Below are 24,746 nucleotides of genomic sequence, written 5' to 3' on the forward strand. Positions count from 1 at the left end.
AAATCAAAAGCTCATACATCGGGTGAACTCTGCTTTCTATTTCCTCATCACACTCCGGTAGTTTCCCCTCACTACCCTTTTCACAAGACTTTCTTATATACTCAACCACCCTTCATTCTTCTCTCCCTCTCACATATAACACTCATTATTTTACTTCTGTTTCCTCTCTCGGTAATTATTTTTCCCACTGATATTTCCTGCTTTATTTTCTCATTTCTTATCTTTCATACTTCACCTCCTCTTTTCCTGTTGTCAGCCTGCGAACCTGCATCTTGGCTGTTTTTTTTTTTGTATACTGTAATGAATATTCCTTTTATTTTTCCACTTTATATTTTACACTCATTTCCTTGTTACCTAGTGTAGTTACTCTTTCATTTCAGTGTTATATTATTAGAAAAATTACATCATATCGCATTGTTTTAAACTTTTACTATACAACATTATACAATAAGTCTTTCTTTTACACTTTGTATGTTGTCTTTCATGAATGTATTTTAACTCTTAAGTGTAATCATTAATTGTGAATTCTATTTGGGTACTGTAGCTTTTTCTCCCTGGGCCTTCACTGAAAAAGGGTCTTTTTAGGTCCTGTCGTACTACCCAGTAAATAAATGCCAATAAATAAATGAAAGTAAACCCATACATTATTCACTGGACTGCAACTTGGAAGTCTGGCAGATCCCATGTTGTGAATTCTGTGTACACCTTCTCTGAACATAAAACTGAGGTATCTCAGGGGTCATTGGTGGGCCCTGTCCCACCTGGCATTTATTTTACAGACATCTAAGCCAATATCCCAAATGTGTAGTTGACCAACTTTGCTGATTACTACAAGTTGATCACTGTTATCAGATCACCAGCACTGTTTCACAATAGCTCCAGCAAGGGTTGGAATATGTACATACATAGTGTGCCAAGAACAGTCTTCAAGCTAAATGCAAACAAGTTCAATGCAGTAGTATTCAGCAAAAAAGCTGCTCCCACCTCAAATGTTATTAATTGTACTCCTTTTCAGACATGGTGATAACAGACTTTGGTACTTATTTGGACAGCACTCATTTGATCATCCTATTTCAACCATGGTCAGGAAAGCTTTCTATCTGGTCAGTAACTCCCAAGTGACTATCTTCAATAACCAAGGAAGTCATACTACCACTGCATGTTTTCTTTATCAGACTCCTAACCGAATATAATACCCCTATGTGCAAATCCGGGCACATCACTCTACTGGAAAGTCCCAAAAATTTCTAAGCAAGAAAATTAAACGCCTTAAATCTGTCAATTCTCATGACAGATTGACAAAACTCTTTTCATGCTCAACAGCCTATTGGATAGTCGCAGCTGCAATTATCCTTGCATTCCAGTCACAAAAGACCTAATCGTATTCAAACTCCTATTTCTACAAGTTGCTCTCACACACGCACACACACACACACACACACACACACACACACACACACACACACACACACACACACACACACACACACGACCTAAATTTACATCAGCTGTTAAGCAAGACTCACTACACGGGTTTCTAACTCCGCATATTCCCAGCCTATGGAATAAGTTACCGCTACAGGTCAAGCAAAGTATTGCTTTGGCTACCTTTAAGACTAGTCTTGATAAATGGATGGGTAGACACAAACTTGCGCTAGGGTCAATCATGTACAACCCTCCTCAAGTTGGAAAGAGAACACTCTCATATGTGCTTTGAAAAGAGAAATGTACAAAAAAGCTAGACTTCTTATGGTGCCCAAGATCACTTGTTCATAATTGTGCACACCCATGGGTAAGTTGGAGAATGTCAAGTCATCTAAAAGTTTGTGCGTTTCAATAAAGGATATTCCATTTTTAACTCAACTATGGACTGCCTACTATTTTCTATTTTATTATTTTGCAGCATGTATTTTATAGCTATTTTACAGTTCGATTTTTATTAAGTGAACAAGTGCATAACAATTTAGGAAGTGAACATCACACCCTCCACCCTGCAAAGTTGATTCTTGTCTTTTTTTAATATATATTTTAGATACAGATACTGTATCATTATTAAAATGGTTTCATATTAGAGTGTGTAATGAAGACCTAGAGGGATACATTACTGGCTAGAGCTTAGGGGACCTGACTTTGAATTGTGTGTTGGGTGCTTAACAACACAGGCAGGGAAGATGGGCATACCCGTCCTTGGAGGGGTGAGATGGTGGTCCACGGCCAACAATGCTTACTGCTCCAAAATGTGACCTGGCCTCTACAGATGGGCAGTGCATGATTTGGTGCAGAGAATGATTACAAGAGGATGTGACCATGATAATCCACTCTAGTCGTGATAACCCTTGTCGGTGCATGTGGAGAAGTGCTTCCACACACACACACACACACACACACACACACACACACACACACACACACACACACACACACACACACACACAGGTATAGGTGGTCCTTGAGGAGTTCAAGTGCTGATATCACCACCAAGGGGCGGAGATAGGTGCTTGATATAAACTCCCACCATTGTCAGGAACCTGGTGATGGCACCAAGTCCCTCACATCTGCTAGGATGGTTGCCCTTTGTAATGGCTTGCCATAGCAGATCTTGAGTGTTCCACTTTGTTGAGGCTGTTCCTACCAATAGGGGCACTCCAGGTGTAAGTCTGATTGTGGGCGGCTTGATGGTCAGCAGGTCAGTAGTGTAAAAAGGAGAAATAAAATAGTTAAGTGGTACTATTTGCTGAAATGGTAAGCATACCTTTATCCAGCTAATATTCTCTTACACCCAGGTTTCAGCATTTGAACCTTTTTACTTGAGACTGGTACAGCACTGGCGTTTGTTGTGCATGAGGCAGAACACTGTACTAACTCTGTCCTCCCATTGGTGTACTGACAAAATATATTTGAAAGACTCAAGTCTTCATCAGTCTCTTGCAAGAAATCTTTCATGTATATAATCGTAATAGTGAAGTGCAAATTTAAATAAAAAATAATTGTGATGGATGGTAGTTCTATAGCTTTTTAAAAGCATAAATTACTTAATGGGATGCCTGAAGGAGCTTCCACTCCTGCATGCAATCCAGGGAGCTAGAATCAAAATTATCCGTGAATGCTGGTGTAGGTTGCATTTACAGATAAATGTAGTTTTATGTTTTTTTTTTTTCTTTCATACTTGACTTGTAATGCAGGATTCCCCTTAATAGGCAAATGCTAACAGTTAAAAGCACAAAAATGTATAAGTACAAAAATCTGTCTTCAGGAATGAAGTATAATATCTCAATTGTAAAGAAAGTAGCTTATTGGGATTTTAGGTAACAGACACGTGGACATTAGGATGTTGGTATCTTAGAACATAACGGCACACGAATAGCTGAACATAACCCGTCAATGGAAAATTGGTCTCCTCTTTGGGTGACTATCTATTATAGATATATTAAAACTCTAGGTTTCAACCCCAAAGCACTTTCATTCCTGAATCAGAAAGAAATACAAACTTATAACGTTATACAGCCCTTTAAAACATTGTCAACTTAGCGCAAAAACTCTTTCAATTCTTGAACCTTGGACAAGCCATGACAATACTTCAACCCTTTCATAAAAACCCAAATTTAAAAATAAATAATAAGATGCTGGACTTAGTCCATTTTCCCAGACTGAAAGATAAAACAATCCAAGATATTTATCCTTACCTTAACTGCTCAACACAAGAAATGAGGACAAACTTAAACCTCCCTAAATCACACATAATAATCCTAAGACAAATCAAAGAACTGTGTCCCAGTTACCTCCAAAATGCTACTATGACCAATAGTGACTTAGAAACTTGTAGCAGGTTTTGGAAAACTATTATCACAACAAAGATAACTATTACTAATTCATATAAACTGATAAATGAAATCAAATACCAGAAAGACCTCCTCTTCTCTAACTACTGGAGAAAAATTAAACCATCTATAGATGATCAGCAAATAAGCCAGGCAATCAATCTATCACTGAAGATTATACCCCTCAAAAAGTTTGCATAAATTCAGCTCATGATCAATAATCATATTTTACACCTGCAATCTTACACAAATTTTAACACATCAAAATCACCTTTCTGCCCACACTGTAAGGACAAGATAGCTGACTTAATCCATGTATTTTGGAGCTGTAAATGTGTCTATAAACTCGGGAACTCTATAGGGTGCAATTACAAAAAATGGGATCTGAAGTAGTTACTTCATTTGTTCTGCAACCTGTGGGTATCGGATCCGACAGCTTTACTAGCTAAAAGATCCGAGCTCATAGCTCCTCCCCTTTACCCATAATCACCTGCTACATGCTGCCTTTCCCCAGATCGAGTTTGCCACGGCTGAAAGAAGCTACTTGTGAAGAGCTCCTTAGGCTTGGGTGAGATCATTTCTTGTCAAAAATTAGACTAAAAGCTTAATTTTTTTGTTAGTGTGTGTGTGTTAGTCCCCTTTGTCGAGTTATAGTCTTAGTTTTAGATTTTTGTGGTAATTATTAGTTTTTTAGTCGTTGTGCTTGTCCCTCCCCTTTAGTGTCTGGGTGTGTTTCTGTGGTGGCTGAACGGCCCAAAGCCATCTTTTCTAAGTGCACTGAGTGTGGCCATAAGCTTTCCCTGGCTGATGGCCACACTCAGTACGTGTTGTGTCTGGGGGTGGCCCACTTGTCCACCAGCTGCCAAATATGTGCAGCGTTTAACCCCCGGGCCATCAGGGATAGGAAGAACAAGTTGATCCTGGCGGGCTTGTTACCGCAGGACACTTCTTCTTCCTCTCCCTCCAAGGCACAGGCTGCTACCGCAGCCCCTGTACCTTTAGATCCCCCCTCTCTGCCTGGGACTCAACCTCCCTCTGCTGCGCAGAGTTTAGGGGACTCATCTGCCTCTTCCAGGGAGAAGATGCATAAAGATAAAGAGAGACACGAGTCACAAAAGGCGGGCTGAGACTCATCCCTCAGCCCCACCATCTAAACTCTCTAGTCCTTCCACGAGGGCCTCTGGATCCTCTCCCTCTCGGCTCCATTCGCCTTGCTTCTCGCCGGAGCGGGAGGAGGAGGAGGACCGGTCTCCCTCTAGGTCGTCGAGGCGGCCCTCCCGGCCCACCTCGACAACGTCGTCTAGATCTACCAGAAGCCTGACCAATGCAGACATGGATCGGATGATGCGTCGATTTTTGCAGACCCAGATGCAGATGGGGGTGCTCCTGCCTCCCCCCCCCCCTCAGGGGGGGAGTGCAGTCCCCCTTTTTGCTCCAATCACTCCTTCTCCAACCCGTTTTCGGGTTTTGGAGTCATCTGATCCGGGCCCTTTCGGAGCTGGGGTTTTGTCTGCACCGATAGCTCCGGTAGCTTCGCCGACTGTCCCCTCGAGCGTGTCTGATCCTAGCTCTCGGGGCCGAGAGCCGTGCGTCGGATCCGTAGGGGTTGATGTGTCTTCGGCGCCCTTCAGGTCAGAGCACACTTCCCTCTCAGATCCGACCGCTTCGGCTCCGACACCGATCCCTGCTTCGGAGCTGAGGAGACTACATTCAGAGCCTGGGGAAAGTGGCTCGCCTTCGGCTTTTGAGGTAGTGGAGAGGGTTCTGTCGAGGTCTTCCAGATCCCCGGTCCGGGCGTCGGATCCTCCCGCTCCCCCTATGCATCTGGGTCTATCCTCCGTTATCCGACCACTGGGATAGCCTGCTCAAGCCCTCCAGTTAGTTCCCTTAGAGGAACAGGACCCTGTAGGTGAGCCCTCCTCGGATAGTCCCACCGAGGAGGTTCCTCGCAAACAGAAGTGTAAAAGGAGGCACCTGGACTCCCCCAAGTCCCTCACGACAGACACAGATTTGGATGAAGGGGAAGGTTCCCCAAGGTCACTCCCTGAGGATGTCTCCTTTGGAGACATTATGGAAATGTTGCGAATCAGAGGGGGGTGGTCTGCCCAAAAACCTTCCTCGGATGAGTCCGTGTTTCTGGAGGCGTTTGAGGCAGGCCCGTCTACCTCCTGGGTGTTCCCTCCGGCTGACCCCCTGGTAGACTTAATTACTACCAGGGCGTGGAAGGAGCCCGACACCGTGGAGCCAATCCCAAGACGGCCAGACAAAATTCTTAGTCCTCCCTCGGATTGGTAGTCCTGGTCTAAGGGGTCACCTTTGGATGCCATGTTGGTGGCGGCTGCCACGAAGAAGGAACTGGCGCAGGAGAGTTCCTCAGTCCACCCTCCGGATAAGGATTCTCGGGCATTGGACTGCATTGGGAAGTGGATGTTTGCTTCAGCTACCTTCTCGGTAAGGGCTCTGAACTACATGGCACATATTATCAGGCTACAGCGAGACCTAATAAAGGAATACGCTGCAGCTCCCCCGGAGTCCATGACGGTTGGTGACAAGAAGACCTTCTCGACTCATATGGCCACTCTGAAGCCCATCTCAAACACGTCTATGCGGCTACTCTCCCATGCTACGGAGGGAGCTGCTAGGGCTAGCGGAGCCGGGGTCGTCTTGCGGTGTCACGCCTGGCTCCGCCTTTGCGATTTCGCGGAACCTTTTAAGGTGTCTTTTGCGAATGCGCCCTTTGCTGGTTCTTCGCTCTTTGGCAAGACCGTACGCGAGATGCTGTTCCAAAGTGAGAAGGACGGGAAGACGCTGTCTGCCGTCGGAGTCTGCTTCTCTAATCCCCAACGATCCTTCTCGAGGAATCAGTGGGGACAAAAGAAGATGTGGTTCCGGAAGTCTCACAGTCTCATCCAGCTTCGGACACCTAATCCTTCAGAGGCAGAGAAGGACAAGGTGGGCGCCGGCCCAGAGGCAGAGGGGGGCCGCGTAATTTTGGGTCTAGAGAACTGTTCTCGGATAGACCCGCGCAGCTGCCCTGAGGGCTTACTCGACTGTCCCTCTCTGGAGGCAGTCGGGGGGGGGGTGTTTATCGGAGCACCTACTAAACTGGGAGTCCATCACGATAGATCGATGGGTGCTCCGAATCATATCCAGAGGTTATTCCATCCCCGTCGTAAATCTTCCTCCTCCCATGAAGCACCTCCCCAATGTCCCACCCAATCAAAGGGAGGTGGCAGCTTCAGAAATTTCGAAGCTACTAGAAAAAAGAGCCATCCAGAGCGTCCCCCCAGACCAGCTTGGATTGGGCTATTACTCCAGGTTCTTTTTGGTGCCAAAAAAGACTGGGGACTTGAGACCGATTCTAGATCTCTCTTCCCTGAACCTGTTCATTCCCAAAGAGAAATTCCGGATGGTCACTCTTCAGTCAGTTCTCCCCCTCCTTCGGGAGAACGACTGTATGTGCACCATAGACCTCAAGGATGCGTACTACCACATTTTGATGGACAGACGATCCAGGAGGTTTCTCTGCCTCCGGCTGGGAGCTAGTCATTATCAATTCAGGGTTCTTCCATTCGGCCTCACCTCAGCCCCCAGGGTGTTCACCAAAGTCGTGGCAGTGGTTGCAGCCCACTTGAGACTCCAGGGCATTCAGGTCTTTCCATACCTGGACGACTGGCTCCTCACCGCCTCCAACAGGCATCAACTGTGTGTCGCCCGGGGTTATGCTCTAACTCTTGCCCAGAGTTTGGGCGTCTCGGTCAACCTTCAGAAGTCCTTCCTTCACCCTGTGCAAGTCCTGGAATTTATAGGGGCCAAATTGGACACTCGCATCTCTTGGCCCCTTCTAACTCCGGACAGGGTGAACACTTTATCTTATCAGGTACTAGCCCTCCTTCAGAACCCGGCTGCTTCAGCAGAGTTAGTCCTGAGAGCACTAGGATCTATGGCGGCGGCAATCAGTCTTTGTCTACACGCACGGCTACGAATGAGGATTCTGCAGTGGACCCTCCAGGTCCAGTGGTCTCTATTACTACATCCGCTGAACATCCCTATTCCATTGAGCAGGGCTTGCAAGGACTCCCTCCTCTGGTGGCTTCACTCAAGGGAGCTGCGAGAAGGGAGACCCTTTGTAATACCCCCGCCTCAAGCCACGTTGACCACGGATGCTTCTCATCTCGGGTGGAGGGGCATTGTTCAGGCAGAACCGTCCAAGGCACTTGGACTCCCTTAGAGACCGCTTTGCATATCAATGTCCTAGAGATGAGGGCGGTGCTTTTAGCGTTGCAAGCTCTCCATGACCTTCTCCCTCTAGGGACTATTGCGGTTCAAACAGACAACATGGCAGTAGTCTGGTACTTAAACAGGGAGGAACCAGGTCTTATTCCCTTTGTTGGGAGGCCATGAGAGTTTGGGAGTGGGTGATATCCACCAAGCGCTTTCTGGTCGGTCCAACATTCTGGCGGACAAGCTGAGTCGTGTGATCCTCACACCGTACGAGTGGTCTCTCCAACCGTCAGTTGCAAAACAGATCTTCCTCAAATGGGGTCTTCCTTGCTGTGATCTTTTCGCCTCTCCGTCAAACACAAAGTGCAGCAAGTTTTTCGCGATACTTCCCCCACCAGGGGAGAGCCTCAGAGACACTCTAGTTCATGCTTGGCCACCTGGTCTCCTCTACACTTATCCCCCCCTTCCTCTTATGATGAAATTCATTCAGATAGCACGTCGGTTGGGGAGCAAAATTATCCTCATAACCCCATTCTGGCCTTGCCAGATCTGGTTCCCATATCTGCGGTTTCACAGTGTAGTTCCTCCATGGATCTTAGATCCCATTCCGGATCTGATTTCACATCCTGCAGGATTGCAACCCCCGAACCTGGTAAACCTCAAGCTAGCGGCTTGGTTGATCCAGTTCCACTGATGGCAAGGACTCCCAGCATCTCGTCACCAGTAAAGGCCATTCTGGTAGCGGCTCACAAGCCTGCTACCAGAAAAATTTACAGTAGTAAATGGAATCGTTTTTATATCTGGGCTAAAGACAAGGGCTTAGACCCCTTTACCGTTCCTGTTCCGACGATTCTTGATTTTCTGTCACACATTTTTCATCAAGGAGCAAGTGCATCTGCAGTTAAAGTACCATTGGCAGCCATTTCCCATTTTCACGTGGGGGATGGACTGGGATCTCTAGATGTCCTTCAAGGATGCATCTGCAGTCATAACAAATGGGTTGTCCTGCCTCAGGCAGCCCTTCGGTCGGCCGGATTCCAAAGTCTGGGTCTGGCCTCGGCTGATGTCGCACTTCACCCGACGTCATAGCTGCTGGGGTATAAAGGCATCAGCCGACGCCATTTTCCTCAGTCTTTCTTGCCACGCGGTGCCCGAAGCAGAAGCTGTTCGCAAGTGCCAGTCGGTCAGATCCAGAGATTTCAGCGTACCGAAGACTTCTAAAAAGCTAAGTACCCCGTTGGGGACTCTTTCTTGCTTCAGCCGATGTCAGACAAAGTAAATAATTGTTTAACTTGTGGGAAACAAATACCTCATAAGGATTTCCACTCTTACTGCCTTCCTTGCTTAGGCCCAGACCATGACGTATCAGCTTGTTTAGCCTGTGCTTCCTTCAACCGACGGACTCTTAGACATCGGTCGGAGTTTGCAGAAGAGTTTTTTGGCTCCACTTTTGCATATAAAATGCCGTCGGAGACTCCGACTGCATTTAGCTAAAAAGCATAAAGGACCGACACTGCGTTTCGGCTGAAACCACGGTTAGGTCTACCGTGTCTCTGTTTCGGCTGAAACCGAGACCTCGGTTCTCCCTTGCATGCCTCTGATAACCGAGGCCACACAGGCCATGGCTGAGTCGGCTACAGAAATTCCTGCTGAAGTAGCAGGCACACAAGAGTTGTCTAACACAATTACGTTGGACATCTCTACTCCTGCACGTGGGGCAGCTAGACCCCCTGCTTCTATGTCTATCAAGGCCTTTTCCAGGGCTAAAGCAGCCAAACTTTCCAAGGCCTTACCTTCAAAAGCTCCCTCTCACAGGCCTACCTCAAGTTCCCAGATTCTCAGCCTTGCTGAGGACCTTATTTCTCTGATCAGGGGAACCCATCCTCACCCAGACAGGGCCTCACAACCTCCTGAAAGAGGCCTAGGACTGAACCCCCTGAACCTCTGTCCTCTGCGACTGATGGTTCAGATGTATCGGACCATCAGGAAGGCCCGTACTCAACTTATGAGGATTCTGATGCAGAAGACTCCATTCCCTCTGCCTCACCTCCAGAAGAATTTTCTTTTCGGGAAACCCTACACTCAATGAGGGAACACTTCCAATGGCAGGGTCAGGATTTTTCTGATTCTAGGAAAAGGCTAAGGACATTTTTACACTTACCACAGCATAGGCCTTTAGCCATTCCACCTGTACTATCAGTTGTTGATGATGCATACAATGATGCCAGTACTGCCCCTGATTCTCTTCCCCCGGCCCCTGCAAAGCCTGACAGATACTACAGGGTCCCGGATTCTCACTACCACTTGTATAAGGCTCATGCTGCAGACCCAGAAACCATTTCTCAGGGTCCTAAAGGTGTTGCAGCTGCCTCTGCCAAAAACCCACTACCATCTGAAAGAGAATCTAGAGCATTAGAGAGATGGGGTAAAAAGGTTTATACATCTGCTACTCTTTCTGCCAGGGCTTTAAACCGTCAATTTCACATGATACAGTACCAGGAATTTTTGTTAGATCAGCTGAATAAAAAGGCTAGCCTCTCCTGAACTTTTAGACCGTAAGTCCCTTCAGGATTTGGTACACAATTCTCAGCAGATCAGTAATCATTTTTTAAAATGTGACTATGATGCACTGGAGGCTTCATTTAGATCAGCTATGACTGGAGCAGTGATTCAAAGGCATGCCTGGTTAAAAGAACAATCCTTACCAGACCATGTTAAGTCTAAACTCCTGGATGCCCCTATGGAGAAACAAAGTTTGTTTGGCTCCCCTGCACAGGAGGTTCTAAAGAAAGTGGAAGAAAAAGCAAAATCTGTCCAAACAGTCAAGGATTTTTTGCAGGTCCAACCTCCGAGGTTTAGCAGAAATTGGCCTTCAAAGAAATGGTCCTTTCCAGACACCTCCAGAGCACAGAGAGGCAGAAATAGACGCCCAAGAGGCAGAGGTCATTATAGGGGTGCCTACAGGGGTCGTCCGTGGCAACCTGCCAACCAAAGAAGTGCCGCCTCAGCTGCGACTGCAACCACTTCTACAGGACAGACACAATGACTTGGCTCTGATTCCGCCTACCAGGGAACAACTGGAAGCACCCTTGGGCGGAAAGCTAGCCTTATTCTCAAGAAATTGGCATTGTATTACAGGAGACAAATGGACTTTACAAACAATAGACAAGGGCTACAGGTTTCACTTCCACACTCTACCACAAAAGAGAGGAATGCCAAACCTTCCACCAAGCCAGAAATCAGAGGCTCTAAAACAAATCATCAGTTTACTAAGGATGAGAGCAATAGAAAAGGTACCACCTATGGAACAAGGCCAAGGATTTTACTCCAGACTATTCCTTGTACCAAGAAAAGGAAAATCAGTGGAGGCCTATTCTCGATTTGTCCGCACTGAACACATACCTCATTGTTCCAAAATTCAAAATGCTGAGCCTACAGCAACTTCTTCCCATGTTGGGCAAGGAGTCTTGGCTGGTGACTCTCGATCTCAAGGAGGCATACCTGCACGTCCCTATACGACCAGATTGCAGAAGACACCTCAGATTTCTTGCAGGATCAGAGCATTATCAATTCTCAGCATTGCCCTTTGGCTTATCTACTGCGCCCAGAGTATTCACGAAATGGTATTCACGAAATGCCTGGCATCAGTAATTGCTCATTGCAGGCTTCAGGGAATTCAAATCTACCCATACCTGGACGACTGCCTAATACAAGCGGACAACAAGACAAAATTAATAAAGGATTTGGCCAATGTCATACAACTGCTGCAAGCCTTGGGATACACAGTCAACATACAAAAATCAAGACTAGTGCCATCCCAAAGGATAACATTTTTGGGTGCAGAACTGGACACAATAACTCAGATGGCTTTTCTCACAGAGGAAAAACAAAAGCAACTACCAGTCTATTTCATGGCATTAACAAGACAAACCCAGCTTACTGCAAGGAAAGTCCTGCAGACCCTGGGTTACATGGCATCCTGCATAATATTGATCCCACATGCCAGGCTGCATATGAGAAAGTTACAATGGTACCTAAGGAATGTATGGTCTCAACACAGACACAGTCTAGAAGCCCAGATACCAATCATTCCATGTCTGAAAAAAGAATTCCTGTGGTGGGCTCAGGCCTGTCAGATAAACAGAGGATTGCCTTTCCACAAACCACATCCAAGGCAGACCATCACCACGACGCCTCAGACCTAGGCTGGGGGGCACACATGGAAGACAAGTGTATCCAAGGCCTATGGTCACAAGACCAGCTGAATCTACACATAAATCTAAAGGAGATGCTGGCAGTGAAACATGCAATCGAGGCATTCAGACCATTCATCCAGCAAGGACACCTGCTGATAAGGACGGACAATACCACAGTCATGTGGTACATCAACAAACAGGGAGGCACACATTCATACCCTCTATGCCGGACGACAATGGACCTGTGGAACTTGGCCCTGAATCTCAACATCCAACTGCAGGCCAGATTTGTACCAGGAAAAGAGAATTCACTAGCTGACAGCTTAAGCAGGACTACCACGGATGCTCACGAATGGATGCTGCATCCAGATATTTTCAAAACCATAACAAAGAAATGGGGAATGCCAGAGATAGACCTGTTTGCCTCCCCACACAACCACCAACTGAAGAAATTCTGCTCAAGAGTATACCACCCACTTGCCTGGAGGGTGGACTCCCTTTCTTTCAGCTGGAAGGACCTGACAGTATATGCCTTTCCACCTGTTCCTTTGATGTACAAAGTTCTACTGAAGATCAGAGAGGAACAGCCAAAGGTAAGTCTGATAGCTCCAGACTGGCCAAGGCAACATTGGTACCCACTACTGAAAAGCATGTCTCGGACGTATTCATGGCATCTACCTCTATGTCCTTTACTTCTAACGCAGAACAATTACAAGACCCTGCATCCAAACTTAAAAACACTGCAGCTAACTGCTTGGAAAATTGCATAAAACAAAACCAGCTTGATTTATCTCAGAGGGTTAAGGACATTATCCTGGAGGCTCGCAGACCCTCCACAAGGAAAACATATTCAGCCAAATGGAAAAGAGTCCTCATTTGGAGTGCAGAAAAGGGAGAAAATGTCACACTAGCAAACCTAGCACACATCCTGGAATACTTAGCAGAACTGTTCCACAATGGCCTGTCCTATTCTTCCATTAAGATACATGCATCAGCAATTTCAGCAGAGTACAACATGGATCCTCCTGTCTTCTCTCATCCTCTCCTCAGACAATTTTGAGAGGGATCAAAATGTAAAGCCTCCAAGGAAACCACCTTTGCCTGCATGGGATCTCAATTTTGTGCTAGAAAATTAACACTTCCTCCTTTTGAACCAGCAGCAACAGCAGACTTACAGTTCTTATCTTGGAAAACTGCCTTCCTGCTAGCAATCACTTCAGCAAGAAGGGTATCTGAGTTACAGGCATTAATGGCAGTGCAGCCTTTCCTTATCTTCCATCAGGATAGAGTGTCTCTGAGAACCAATCCTACTTTTATGCCAAAGGTGGTATCCAGGGTATCCTTGAACCAAGCCATACATTTACCTACATTCTTCCCCAACCCACAGAACAGGGGGGAAAAACTACTACACACCTTGGATGTACACAGACAACTGCACTACTATCTGGACAGAACCAAGGCCAGCAGAAAAACTGACCAGCTTCTGGTAGCATATATGCAACAGGAGTGCAAGGAAAAGCAATTTCAAAACAGACAGTCTCAAAATGGATAGGAAATTGCATTTGATTCTGCTACTCATTTCATGGAAAGACAACTCCTGAAAATATCAGGCCTCACTCCACAAGAGCTACAGCCACCACTACAGCTTTCCTACGAGGAGTGGCTACCAAAGACATTTTAGAAGCTGCTACTTGGAGCTCCGTGCATACATTTGCCAAGCATTATAATCTTCCTTTATACTCCAGATCCCGAGCAGGTTTTGCAACTGCTGTTTTACAAGGGATCTTAACTACACCATCATTATCTTAGTGCCTCCTCCCCCAGTTTGGCTATGGTATTCTACCCATTTGTTATGACTGCAGATGCATCCTTGAAGGACATAGTACAGTTTTGTACCTACCATAAATGTAGATGTCCGATAGGTATGCATCTGCAGTCAGGATTACCCACCCTCCTTCCCCTTTGTGGTATTCCTAGGGTACTTACCCTCTTTAGCTAGCTGGGGGAATCTATTATGGTGTATTTGTTTGTATGTATATATGTATATATATTTTGCTTTCTACTGTTTGGAATTATCTGCATTTATCCAAATTTAGCCTTCCTAGAGGGCACCTGGCATCTGGGGCAAGAAACACTGAGGAAAATGGCGTCGGCTGATGCCTTTATACCCCAGCAGCTATGACGTCGGGTGAAGTGCGACATCAGCCGAGGCCAGACCCAGACTTTGGAATCCGGCTGACCGAAGGGCTGCCTGAGGCAGGACAACCCATTTGTTATGACTGCAGATGCATACCTATCGGACATCTACATTTATGGTAGGTACAAAACTGTACTTTTCTAAGATATGCAAAACATTCTTGAAAGGCATTTCTCTTTTGAAACCACCAGTTAAGACTGCGGTCCCACCATGGGACTTGACTCTAGTTTTGCAAGCATTGACAAGCCCACCTTTTGAGCCTGCCGCCTCAGTTCCTTTAAAGTTCTTATCATGGAAAACAGCCTTTCTAGTGGCAATTACTTCAGCCAGGAGGGTTTCGGAACTTCAAGCCCTTTGCATGAAACCTTATCTAATTTTCCATAAGGATAGAGTGTCTCTCAGGACTAACCCTTCCTTTTTACCAAAAGTGGCTTCAGAATCAAATATTAATCAGTCGATTAATTTACCGGTGTTCTTCCCCAATTTTCAGAACCCAGGGGAATACAAATTACACAAGTTAGATCTACATAGACAACTACGTTTTTACTTGCACAGGACTAAAGATACTCGCAAGGCTGATCAGTTGTTTGTGTTCTTTGCCAAATCTGCCATGGGTAAAGCCATTTCCAAAGTTACCTTAGCAAATTGGATTTCACAGTGCATCATTCATGCGTATGTAGCCTCAGGTAAAACTGCTCCAGTCGGAGTCCATGCCCACTCAACCCGATCCATAGCCACATCAGCAGCCTTCTGGTCCAGGGTTCCTCTGGACGACATATGTTCAGCAACTACTTGGTCCTCCACCCATACATTCATTTCTCATTATAAATTGGATATCATATACAGGAGTAGGGCTTCCTTTGGCTCCGCGGTGCTTCGGAATATCCTTCTTTAAGGGCCGCCCAAGGTTTTTAGGTAGATGGAGACTCTGTCCCACAGGTTGCAGAACAAATGAAGTAACTACTTCAGATAAAGAAGTTATGTACTCACCATAACGTTCCATCCGAGTAGGTACTTCATTTGTCTGCAACCGACCCCCCCCTCCATGCCCCCTAACCATCATCGCGATTCCTGATCATGTTTTCAGATTGTCTTATGAGGTTAGGCTTATTTAGTCCTCTGTCGAGGGCATTAGCTTGTTTGGATTAAGCAAACTCGATCTGAGGAAAGGCAGCATGTAGCAGGGGATTGTGGGTAAATGGGAGGAGCTAGGAGCTCTGATCTTTTAGCTAGAAAAGCTGCCGGCTCGGATCCGAAGTCAGATCCGATACCCACAGGTTGCAGACAAATGAAGTACCTACTCAGATGAAACGTTATGGTGAGTACATAACTTCTTTTTATCAAACATCAACATTAACTTGGGAATTCACTCTATTACACATTCTCCCACCCAACATACCAAGAAAACAAGCAAATACACTTTTAACAATCTTCCTACTAATGAAACTGTATATAGCTTTTACATGACTAGGTACGATAAATATCTCTTGTGAGGGTTTTAAACAAGTAGCTATACAACACCTTTTAGCTCATAAAATAGTAATAGATAAAAGAAACAAAAACATGAAATCCAGAAAAATTTGGAAACAAACCTTTAGTATCATATTAGCATAATTCATCACACAGCAACTCAGAAATACACTCTAATGGAACTGAAGAACACATACAAGTTCAGATATTAAATAATAAGTTGGATATTACGAATGTATATACTGTCTGTATACCTGTGGAATTAACAGTGAAAGTATCTATGTTGTTGTTTCTTTAGTCTTTTCCTAGTTAGGGGTCGCCACAGCGGAACCCCGGTCCGCTAATGATTGGCAGTAGATTTTTATGTGCTGAGTTGCCAGCCCTGATGCACATCCTTCAACGAAGGTACGCCCATTCATGCATGTCTCCACACAGAAGACGCTCTAGCTGAGAATCGAACAGGACAACATCTTAGTGTGAGGAGACAACGCTACCGCAGCACCACCACCGCAGTGTAGTGAAAGTATCTATGTACATAGTATAAATAGATATGTTGTACAACCTATATCCTGTGGTATTGACATCAATGTATAACATAAATATACGGTCATGTTGTAAGATGGTTTTTATCAGTGACATTAATGTAAAAAGAAAAAGAAAAATTATTGAAAAAAAAAAAAAACTTAACTGCACACGTGACTGACATCTGTAATTTACAGCACTGTGCTAGCTTTGTTAATGGAGCAGACTGAAGTACAGACAAAATATCCAGATTTCAGCTGGGACCTTGGTGGACTTTTTTGTACATTCCTAATGGTTTCTGTCAAGAGTTTAATTTCAAAGGCTTTGAGATATATTAATCTTTGAAGAATATATTTAATGTACTTTTCATTGATATTTTTTGTCCTGTAGGTTGAAAAACATCGTGAACATCTTATTAATTATATCATCTTTCTGCGAATAACGCCTTTCCTTCCAAACTGGTTCATCAACATCACTTCTCCTGTGATAAATGTTCCACTTAAAACATTTTTTATTGGCACATTTTTAGGTGAGTTGCTTGCAAATAATGTAACTTTTCCTTGTTAAAATCATTTCCACAAAGTTGATGATGTAAATTACCTGTTGCAGTGTGACTACTACAACAGGTCACATTATTAATGTTTATCATATCGTTTTGTATTTGTCAAATGTCAGAAAATGTGTTATTTACTGTTTTTTCCTTACTGTTGGGAAGGGAGGAGTTTCCAGTTAGTTCAACATTTAGCACATCTTTCCAAGCAATTGACTGTTGGATACAGCCCTGTTTCCAAAAGCAACTCGGAAGCTTTGCTCTGATTAAGAAGTTTGATTGAAATTGCACAGTACCCAAGAAGAGGCCGTTAATCAAACCCTGGTCTTCAGGATTTGTTACTGAATGGGAATGAGGCAGGCATCTATAATGTAAACATGCAAATGTTTTTTATTAATCTAATCCACAGCCCCAAATAAGGGGTCCTTTGCTCATTTACACAGACTGCATTCCTTCACGGGCATCTCGGTCTGTTTTCCAGATTTTCTTCTTTGACTAACCTTCATCTTCTTCTATAGCTTTACCAAAACTATGCTTTATTATGTAGAAGCTAAAAGCCTACATAATGTTTTTGTAATTTCAGCTCACTGTATACAACCTTTTATGTCTCATAACCTACTAGAACTAAGGCACTGTACCTTGTGGGTCCATGCACATATCTACACATATATCTTCCTTACTGATATCTTGGAATGCTTTAGTGCCCAGGGTACTAAAAGGTTAATCCTTTCTGGTAAACACTGTAAAGGAGACACGACTTGAACACCAGCTGGTTCTGACACCTTCCTCATGACTGTTTGTTCAAGTATCCCACAAGGTTTTCTCTACAAGAAACTGCTGAGTTCCTAAGCAATGAAAATCAGTGTTACTACTGCTCCTGTTTCTACTGAAAAAGAGTTAAATACTTGCTTTAAAAATGCAGTTATGTTTGAAAACCTTAAAATTATTTCTGGTAGGCATCGGAATGCCCTATTTGTAATATTCCTTTTATGTCCCAGCTGCCTGCAACCAGCAGTCCTCCAAGGACCATCTGACAAGGGGCAATCACTGGAAGCCGTCCGGGTAGTCATCAGAGTGCTTGCTTCGTAATGGCTGAACCCCAGTTCTCCTGCATGCACAGCCCACAGTGTAACCCTCTTGGCTTGGCTCCATTTACAGCATATACTGTTTGGCATCACAGCTTATCTGTTTCTGGTGCACTAGGCTAGTACTGGTATTGCAGTCAGCCTTTGCTAAGTGTCAGTGCAAAAGTGGGACCAGGTGCCTTCTTCATCTCAGGAAGAGAGCTGCCATCTGCTGTTAACTCCTCTTTTCCACTACCTGGTTCCTCCGGTGTCAGTCTCTAACTGATCTCAAATCATCTGGGTCATAATCAGTTCTTTGACTCTCTTTGCCACTGTGCCAAACTGAATGTCTTATTTCAGAGGTTTTATTCTCCCAGTTTATACTTGAAAACATTCCATCTATCATGAATATAAATTGAACAAAAGCAAACCAGTACAATACAGGTATTTGTTTACCATGTCTATGTATTTCCTTTTATGCATGGACAGCAACTCCTTTTACAGCAAACAAAAATTGTAATACACATGTATATATATATATATATATATATATATATATATATATTTTTTTTTTTTTTTTATTGCAGCCAGTGACTAGTGGGTCTTTCCTGGGTTTAGAACTCTGAATATCCTAGTCATACAAAAGATTTGATTATTTGTAGCTTGACCCATCACTTTGCATGCTTGATACTGTTAGTGATTCCTAAACAACTTATGACAATTTTTAGATGTATGCAGACATGCGTCTGGAGCATTTCTCCCCGGGGCTCTGCTGAAAATTGGCTTCGTTCCAAGTCAGACTTTCCCAGTAAACAAATGTTAAATAAAATGTATTTGCATTTATGTGCCTAACTTTTTAAAATGTATTACCTCTGTGCTTTAGGCTTATTCGCCTTTTTTAGATTTTAGTGTGTTAGTGTTATCATTATAATATGATTTTAATTATTTTTCTGTTAACTTGTATAGTTGTTAGTGCTCTAAATAATTGAAGTTAACTGATACTAAAGTGTATAGTCGCTGTTTTAATATACTGCATACAGTTTAATATATTTTGTAATTTAAGTCCTGCTGTGTATTTTCCATCTCATTTTACTAACACTTGGCCAATTTCTTAATAAGAAGCTTTCTAATTTTTTTATTGAGCATCTGTCCACACATTTCTAGTCACTGATGCCACTCAAAGGCTAGTCTGGGCGTGCATCCATAAACTTCAATAGACAGACATCAGTGGGGGCAAAGTTCACTGAACTTTCTGATAATGTCATGGAGGGGAAAGGTAATGGTTCACTAAGAATTTCATTTTAAATCGCACACCTTTAAAACAGGAACAAATGGGAAGGAAATGCAACAAGGCACTGAAAGCACCATGAGCTATGGTATACAGTCACAGTTTTACACTTGCCTGATACAGTTTAAGTATGGGTAAATCTAGACCAGTACATTACAAGAAACGGGGATTGTTGTTCCACTTTTGACTTGTGGACTGGAAATCACAATAATGGTTATATTGTATATGCCAGCTTAGTAGGGTCCATCAAATTAAATTTTCAAACTGTTATGTAGTTAGAGAATGAATGTTGAGCACTGGAAACATGTCATTTAATTATACTGTGGAGTCGCATAATGTTGAGGAACAGAAGTGATGTTTTCTCAGTCTAAATCATCTCCGAATGAAAATGTCGCTGCTGTAGATTCACGGTAGAGCAAAGGAGAACCCGACTGCAGCCTTGATGACCCAAGACTGATTAGTGAGCTGAGCATTGGAGTAGCTGGCAGGGACTGTGGGAGTGAATGCTTTTCTCCGGAGTGTCCATCCTAGGATGGAAGGATAGTAGCTTGGTCTGATGTGGTGCTGGCACTTTGCAGAAACTGGATTTCACATTGAAAGGAAGCATAAAGGACTGTTTTTGTTAATGTCGTCAGTCTCTGTTGTATTTCAAGGCTAATAAAGTGATGCCCCAGTTATTTTCATAGCAGAACACACATTTGGCTTTGCTGACAAGCATTTACAGAGTAGTTTCAGTATGCTTCAGATTTAACTCACTTGAACAAATTCTGTGTTCTCACCCAGAGCCTATCCTGACCATAATGTTTCACCTTCTGATTCTCCTTCAACTCAAGTCAAACAGTGTCACAGTTTTGTCACTTGACCTTTTGCTAATTGACTAGGTTAAGTCTGCTACATTTTGAAGTTGTCTCCTTGACAGCATGTTCAAATTTCACATGCATGCGTGTATATAATTCAATCATCAGGAACATCCAAAAGCTTTCATCTTAGTGACTGGTTATCAGTCAACTGCAAATTCATGCCATTTCTAATTGTTTCTTTACTCTGCTCATCTTCTTGCAGGATTACAAACTTCCCTCCTGAATATTCATGAATTGTTTGTAGGCCCTTCCATCGAGTGTCTGTGAGACCAACAGTACTAGATTTTTTCCATGATGATATCTGGAACGGTTCTGTATTAGTATGGCTTGTCACAGGTTGCTTGTACTTATTTTTTTTTATCTAACTTGTTTTTAATTGGTACTAATCCACGTAGCTCAAACAGATGTGCAAACACTGATATCTTCTATAAAAATGTTTATTTTGTCCAACTGTTGACAACAACGACAATACAGGCAAACTGGTTAAGCGCTTTCATCTGATGACTACAGACTTCCTCAGAACCAATTAATTTCACATAACAAGCTCAATTTATACCAGAATTTGGCGCCAAAAAACCTTATAGTTGCTAATTAATGAATATACTAACCAAATAACATATATTAATATTAATAAAATTATACATATATATATATAACATTAATTAAATGTCTCCAAATATATAAATTTAATAAATAAATATATACAATATGGTCATCATTAATAATTAAATACTGTATGCTAAAAATTCTGTATAATAAAAACTTCATACATACCAATTGTATGTCTGAATGTAATACCTAAATATCTACTTCATAAAGTTGATTTGATTTATCCTAAATGTATAAATATGAAATATTATGACCTAAATGATAATAAAACACATACATATCTGAATCCATCATCAAACAATAGATGTCAAAAGCATGATGGAATACATGATAGAAAACAATAAATATATATATATATATATATATATATATATATACATTATCTAACCAATATAATGTGAAGTGTAAATGTACTTTAAAAACTCCTAACTAATTACGAGGTACAAAAAATCCAACAGTTCTTAATTCATTATTAAAAATGTGTGTTTTTTATTATCATATCAACTATAAGGTTTTTTGGTGCCAAATTCTGGTATAAATTGAGCTTGTTATGTGAAATTAATTGGTTCTGAGGAAGTCTGTAGTCATCAGATGAAAGTGCTTAACCAGTTTGCCTGTATTGTCGTTGTTGTCAACAGTTGGACAAAATAAACATTTTTATAGAAGATATCAGTGTTTGCATATCTGTTTGAGCTACGTGGATTAGTGCCAGTTATTTGGATTTTGTGGTTCAGTCTTATTTCACCTTCTGAGTTGGATTATGGCAGACATGAATCCCACTGAGGCTTCATTGAGCAGGGAAGAATTTACGTCGCTTCGTGCGGAAGTTACAACACTCCAAACGGACGTCAACAGACTGCTAGAATTGGTCGGTAAACTTACTGAATCTGTGCAGTCTGGCAGAAAGATGATTACATCGCCCAATGCTGAGTGCTTAGGTGGAACTTCGGCGTTTGTTGCTGAAAGAGTTACTATCAATAGTTCGGTAGATATTCCGAATGGACAAGCAGCAATATGTAATGATAAAACACCACCTATTAAACTGGATATCAAAGAAACCAATGACATGGGTGTTTCGGAAGCTGAATTCACTTTTGACTTCAGCTTATTTCACCATTCACGGGAAAATCAACGCTTGGGAGCGCGTCCCAAACAGCGTGAAAATATTAAAACGTATTCGCACATCACTGGGAAAGGCGTTGAGAATTCAAAAGGTACTGTTAATAAAAATGTTGTATCAAGCCCTAACAATGGTAATACAAATACTACTAAACGGCATTTTGGACATAAAGTTACAAAAAGTAGTAAGGGCAATGTACATATGTATAATGATGTTTTTCAAGAATTTATTGCTGATGAATTTGATTTTGTAGATAAAGTTGAAACACAAAATGTTTTTAGTAGAAATGTTCCTAGTTATGCAACAGAAGGAATTAAAACAAAAATTTATGCATTAGGCAAAAAACTGATTCAATTAAAATGTGCCAAGATAGATAATGCTTATTTAGACAAATGTTTGAAAGCACAGATAGTGCCTAAAGGCTTACGATTTTTTAAATTGCCTTTAGGAATTGCTTATAAGCATACAGTGGTACAAGATTTTAATAAGATGTTTGATAATTTTGGTTTCATGTATATGAAATTAATTATGAAATGTAATGATGAGAAAATTATGGTGTTATTTAACGAATTAGAAGTATTAAATGATGACATATTACAAGATATAGATTTTGAACAGTGGCATGAGTTATACTCTAAACAATTTCAAATTGCAAACAATAGGGCTAATAGTGTGTTCAATAGGAAGGTTAATAAGTTTGAAAGGGACACTGAACATTATAAGATAGGAAGGGCATATGTTTGGCCACATAATAATAGAGAAGATACGAATGTTTTTGACTCTCAATATATAGGAAAAGGAAGAAATCACAGGTACAATGCAGATACAAATTTTCAAGGGGGGAGATTCTACCCAGCCCCAAAGACATTCCAGAGAAGGAATTAAATTATTGTTACAGTAAGGGTGGTAGTGAGACACTTTCTAGACAGATTAGCATAGAAAAAGATGGTGATCCAGTAAGCCACCGTGGGACTGAGACAGGAAATATCCCAGTAGTTGACATTACAGATACCACAGGTACACACTTATAATGGATTTAAGGTGTATAATTACACGGATTTTAAAATCACACAAGGTTTTTATTCATTATTTGGAAAAGGAATGAAGTACATTCCTAGTACACAATTCAATCTGTATGATACTATTAAAGAAATCAAATTATTCTGCCGTCGGCTAAATTTGGCTGTACAATTTTATGATAAAGATAAAAAGAAAGAAACTCATGTACAACAACAGAGAATAGTCAAAAAAAGCTCATATGTTCCGGTAGCCAACCCATTAGTATATGCCTTTGAGAAAGTGGTATGTAGGGAAATATATGAATTACATAATAACATTAAAATGAATAATAATCTTAACAAAGTGTTTTGTGACAACTTAACCAAGGCAGAGAGAAATATTTTAGAAAGTATTATTATGAACAAAAACATTCGGATTATGAAGCCCAATAAGGGGGGGGTATCATTATTTTTGATACACTCCAGTATCAAAATGAAATACATGATATTCTATTCAATTCAGGTAATTATGAGGAGGTGTCTCTCAACCAAATCAATATAGGATATCGTAGGATTGATTTGGCTATTGAAGAGTATCTGTTGGACAATCGCATTACTAATGAGACATATAATTTTATTAGAAATGAATACCCCAAGATGGCCAACATTGTTGGAATACCAAAAATACACAAATGTATGCAGAAACCCCCATTCAGACCCATTATATCAGGATCAAAATCTAAAACCTTTAACATAGGCGTCACCATTGATCACTGGACAAAGCATATTTATACTAATGTTTCCCATTTGATCAAAGATTCTTGGGATTTCTTAAGCAAGCTTACACCTGAAATTTGGGGGGAGGACATCACCTTCATCACAATTGATGTTAAAGACTTGTTTTCATGTATTCCGAATACCATTGGTTTGGAATATTTTAGTAACAGTATGCGGAAATTCTCTGGATTAAGTTGGGATAAGGTCAATCTCATTGTAGATATGATGGGACTTATTTTAGATCATAATTATATCCAATACCAAGGAGAATTCTTCAGGCAAACCAGAGGGGTTGCTATGGGCGCCTCATGTGCACCCATATTTGCCAATCTGGTTATGCTGGAGTGGGAACAAACTTTTGTATTTCCCAGTGAATTTTACAAACATATATCTCTTTATTCAAGGTTTTTGGATGATTTGTTCATTGTATGGAATGGACCTAGTGACATTATACCACAATTTATTATGTACATTAATAGTACAACTGAATTTTTGCAATTTACATATCAAACTGGCAAGGAAGGAATCCCATATTTGGACACCTATATTAGTAAAGGAGTAGGTGGATTTTCTTCTAAACTGTACAGGAAGCCTACGTTCTCGAATGATTATATCCAATTTGGTAGCAACCATCCCCCACACATATTTAAAAATGTTGTGAAGGGGCAGTGTATTCGAGCAGCCCGGATGTCATCCACAAGGGAAGTTATGGTGAATGAATTAAACCATATATATAAGATGTTTTTAGATCGTGAATATCCAAAAAGGCTGCTAGATGATGTGGTTGAATATGTTAAAAATCAATGGGGTATAAAATATTCCCCACTTTTAGGGAAAGTAAGATCCAATAACAAGGAAGTAGGAAAATTCGAGAATAGGAATGTATGTGTAATAATGTTTAATGCGTATACTAACTTGGTTAAAGAGATTTTACGCAAACATTGGGAATTATTCACCAGTACAGAGACGATTGGTCCGATAGTAGGCAATAATCCGGTGTGTGTATTGAAAACATCAAAAAATATAAAGAAAATATTAGAAAGCGGAGCATAC

At 42.1% G+C, this 24,746-nt stretch overlaps 1 protein-coding gene across 4 annotated transcripts in view; it reads left to right on the top strand.

Moving 5' to 3' along the window:
- The window catches only part of TMEM41B (transmembrane protein 41B), a 415,812-nt gene that overhangs the window by 376,903 nt on the left and 14,163 nt on the right, over positions 1–24,746 (top strand). For all 4 annotated transcript variants that reach the window (XM_044059302.1, XM_044059304.1, XM_044059301.1 and 1 more), the window contains one exon: positions 16,818–16,956. In XM_044059302.1, coding sequence (XP_043915237.1) covers positions 16,818–16,956 — 139 coding nt within the window. The remainder of the gene's footprint in view (positions 1–16,817; positions 16,957–24,746) is intronic.

Source organism: Protopterus annectens, chromosome 17.part0, assembly GCF_019279795.1.
Source record: "Protopterus annectens isolate FY-2018-M chromosome 17.part0, PAN1.0, whole genome shotgun sequence".
Taxonomy (NCBI): Eukaryota; Metazoa; Chordata; order Ceratodontiformes; family Protopteridae; genus Protopterus; species Protopterus annectens.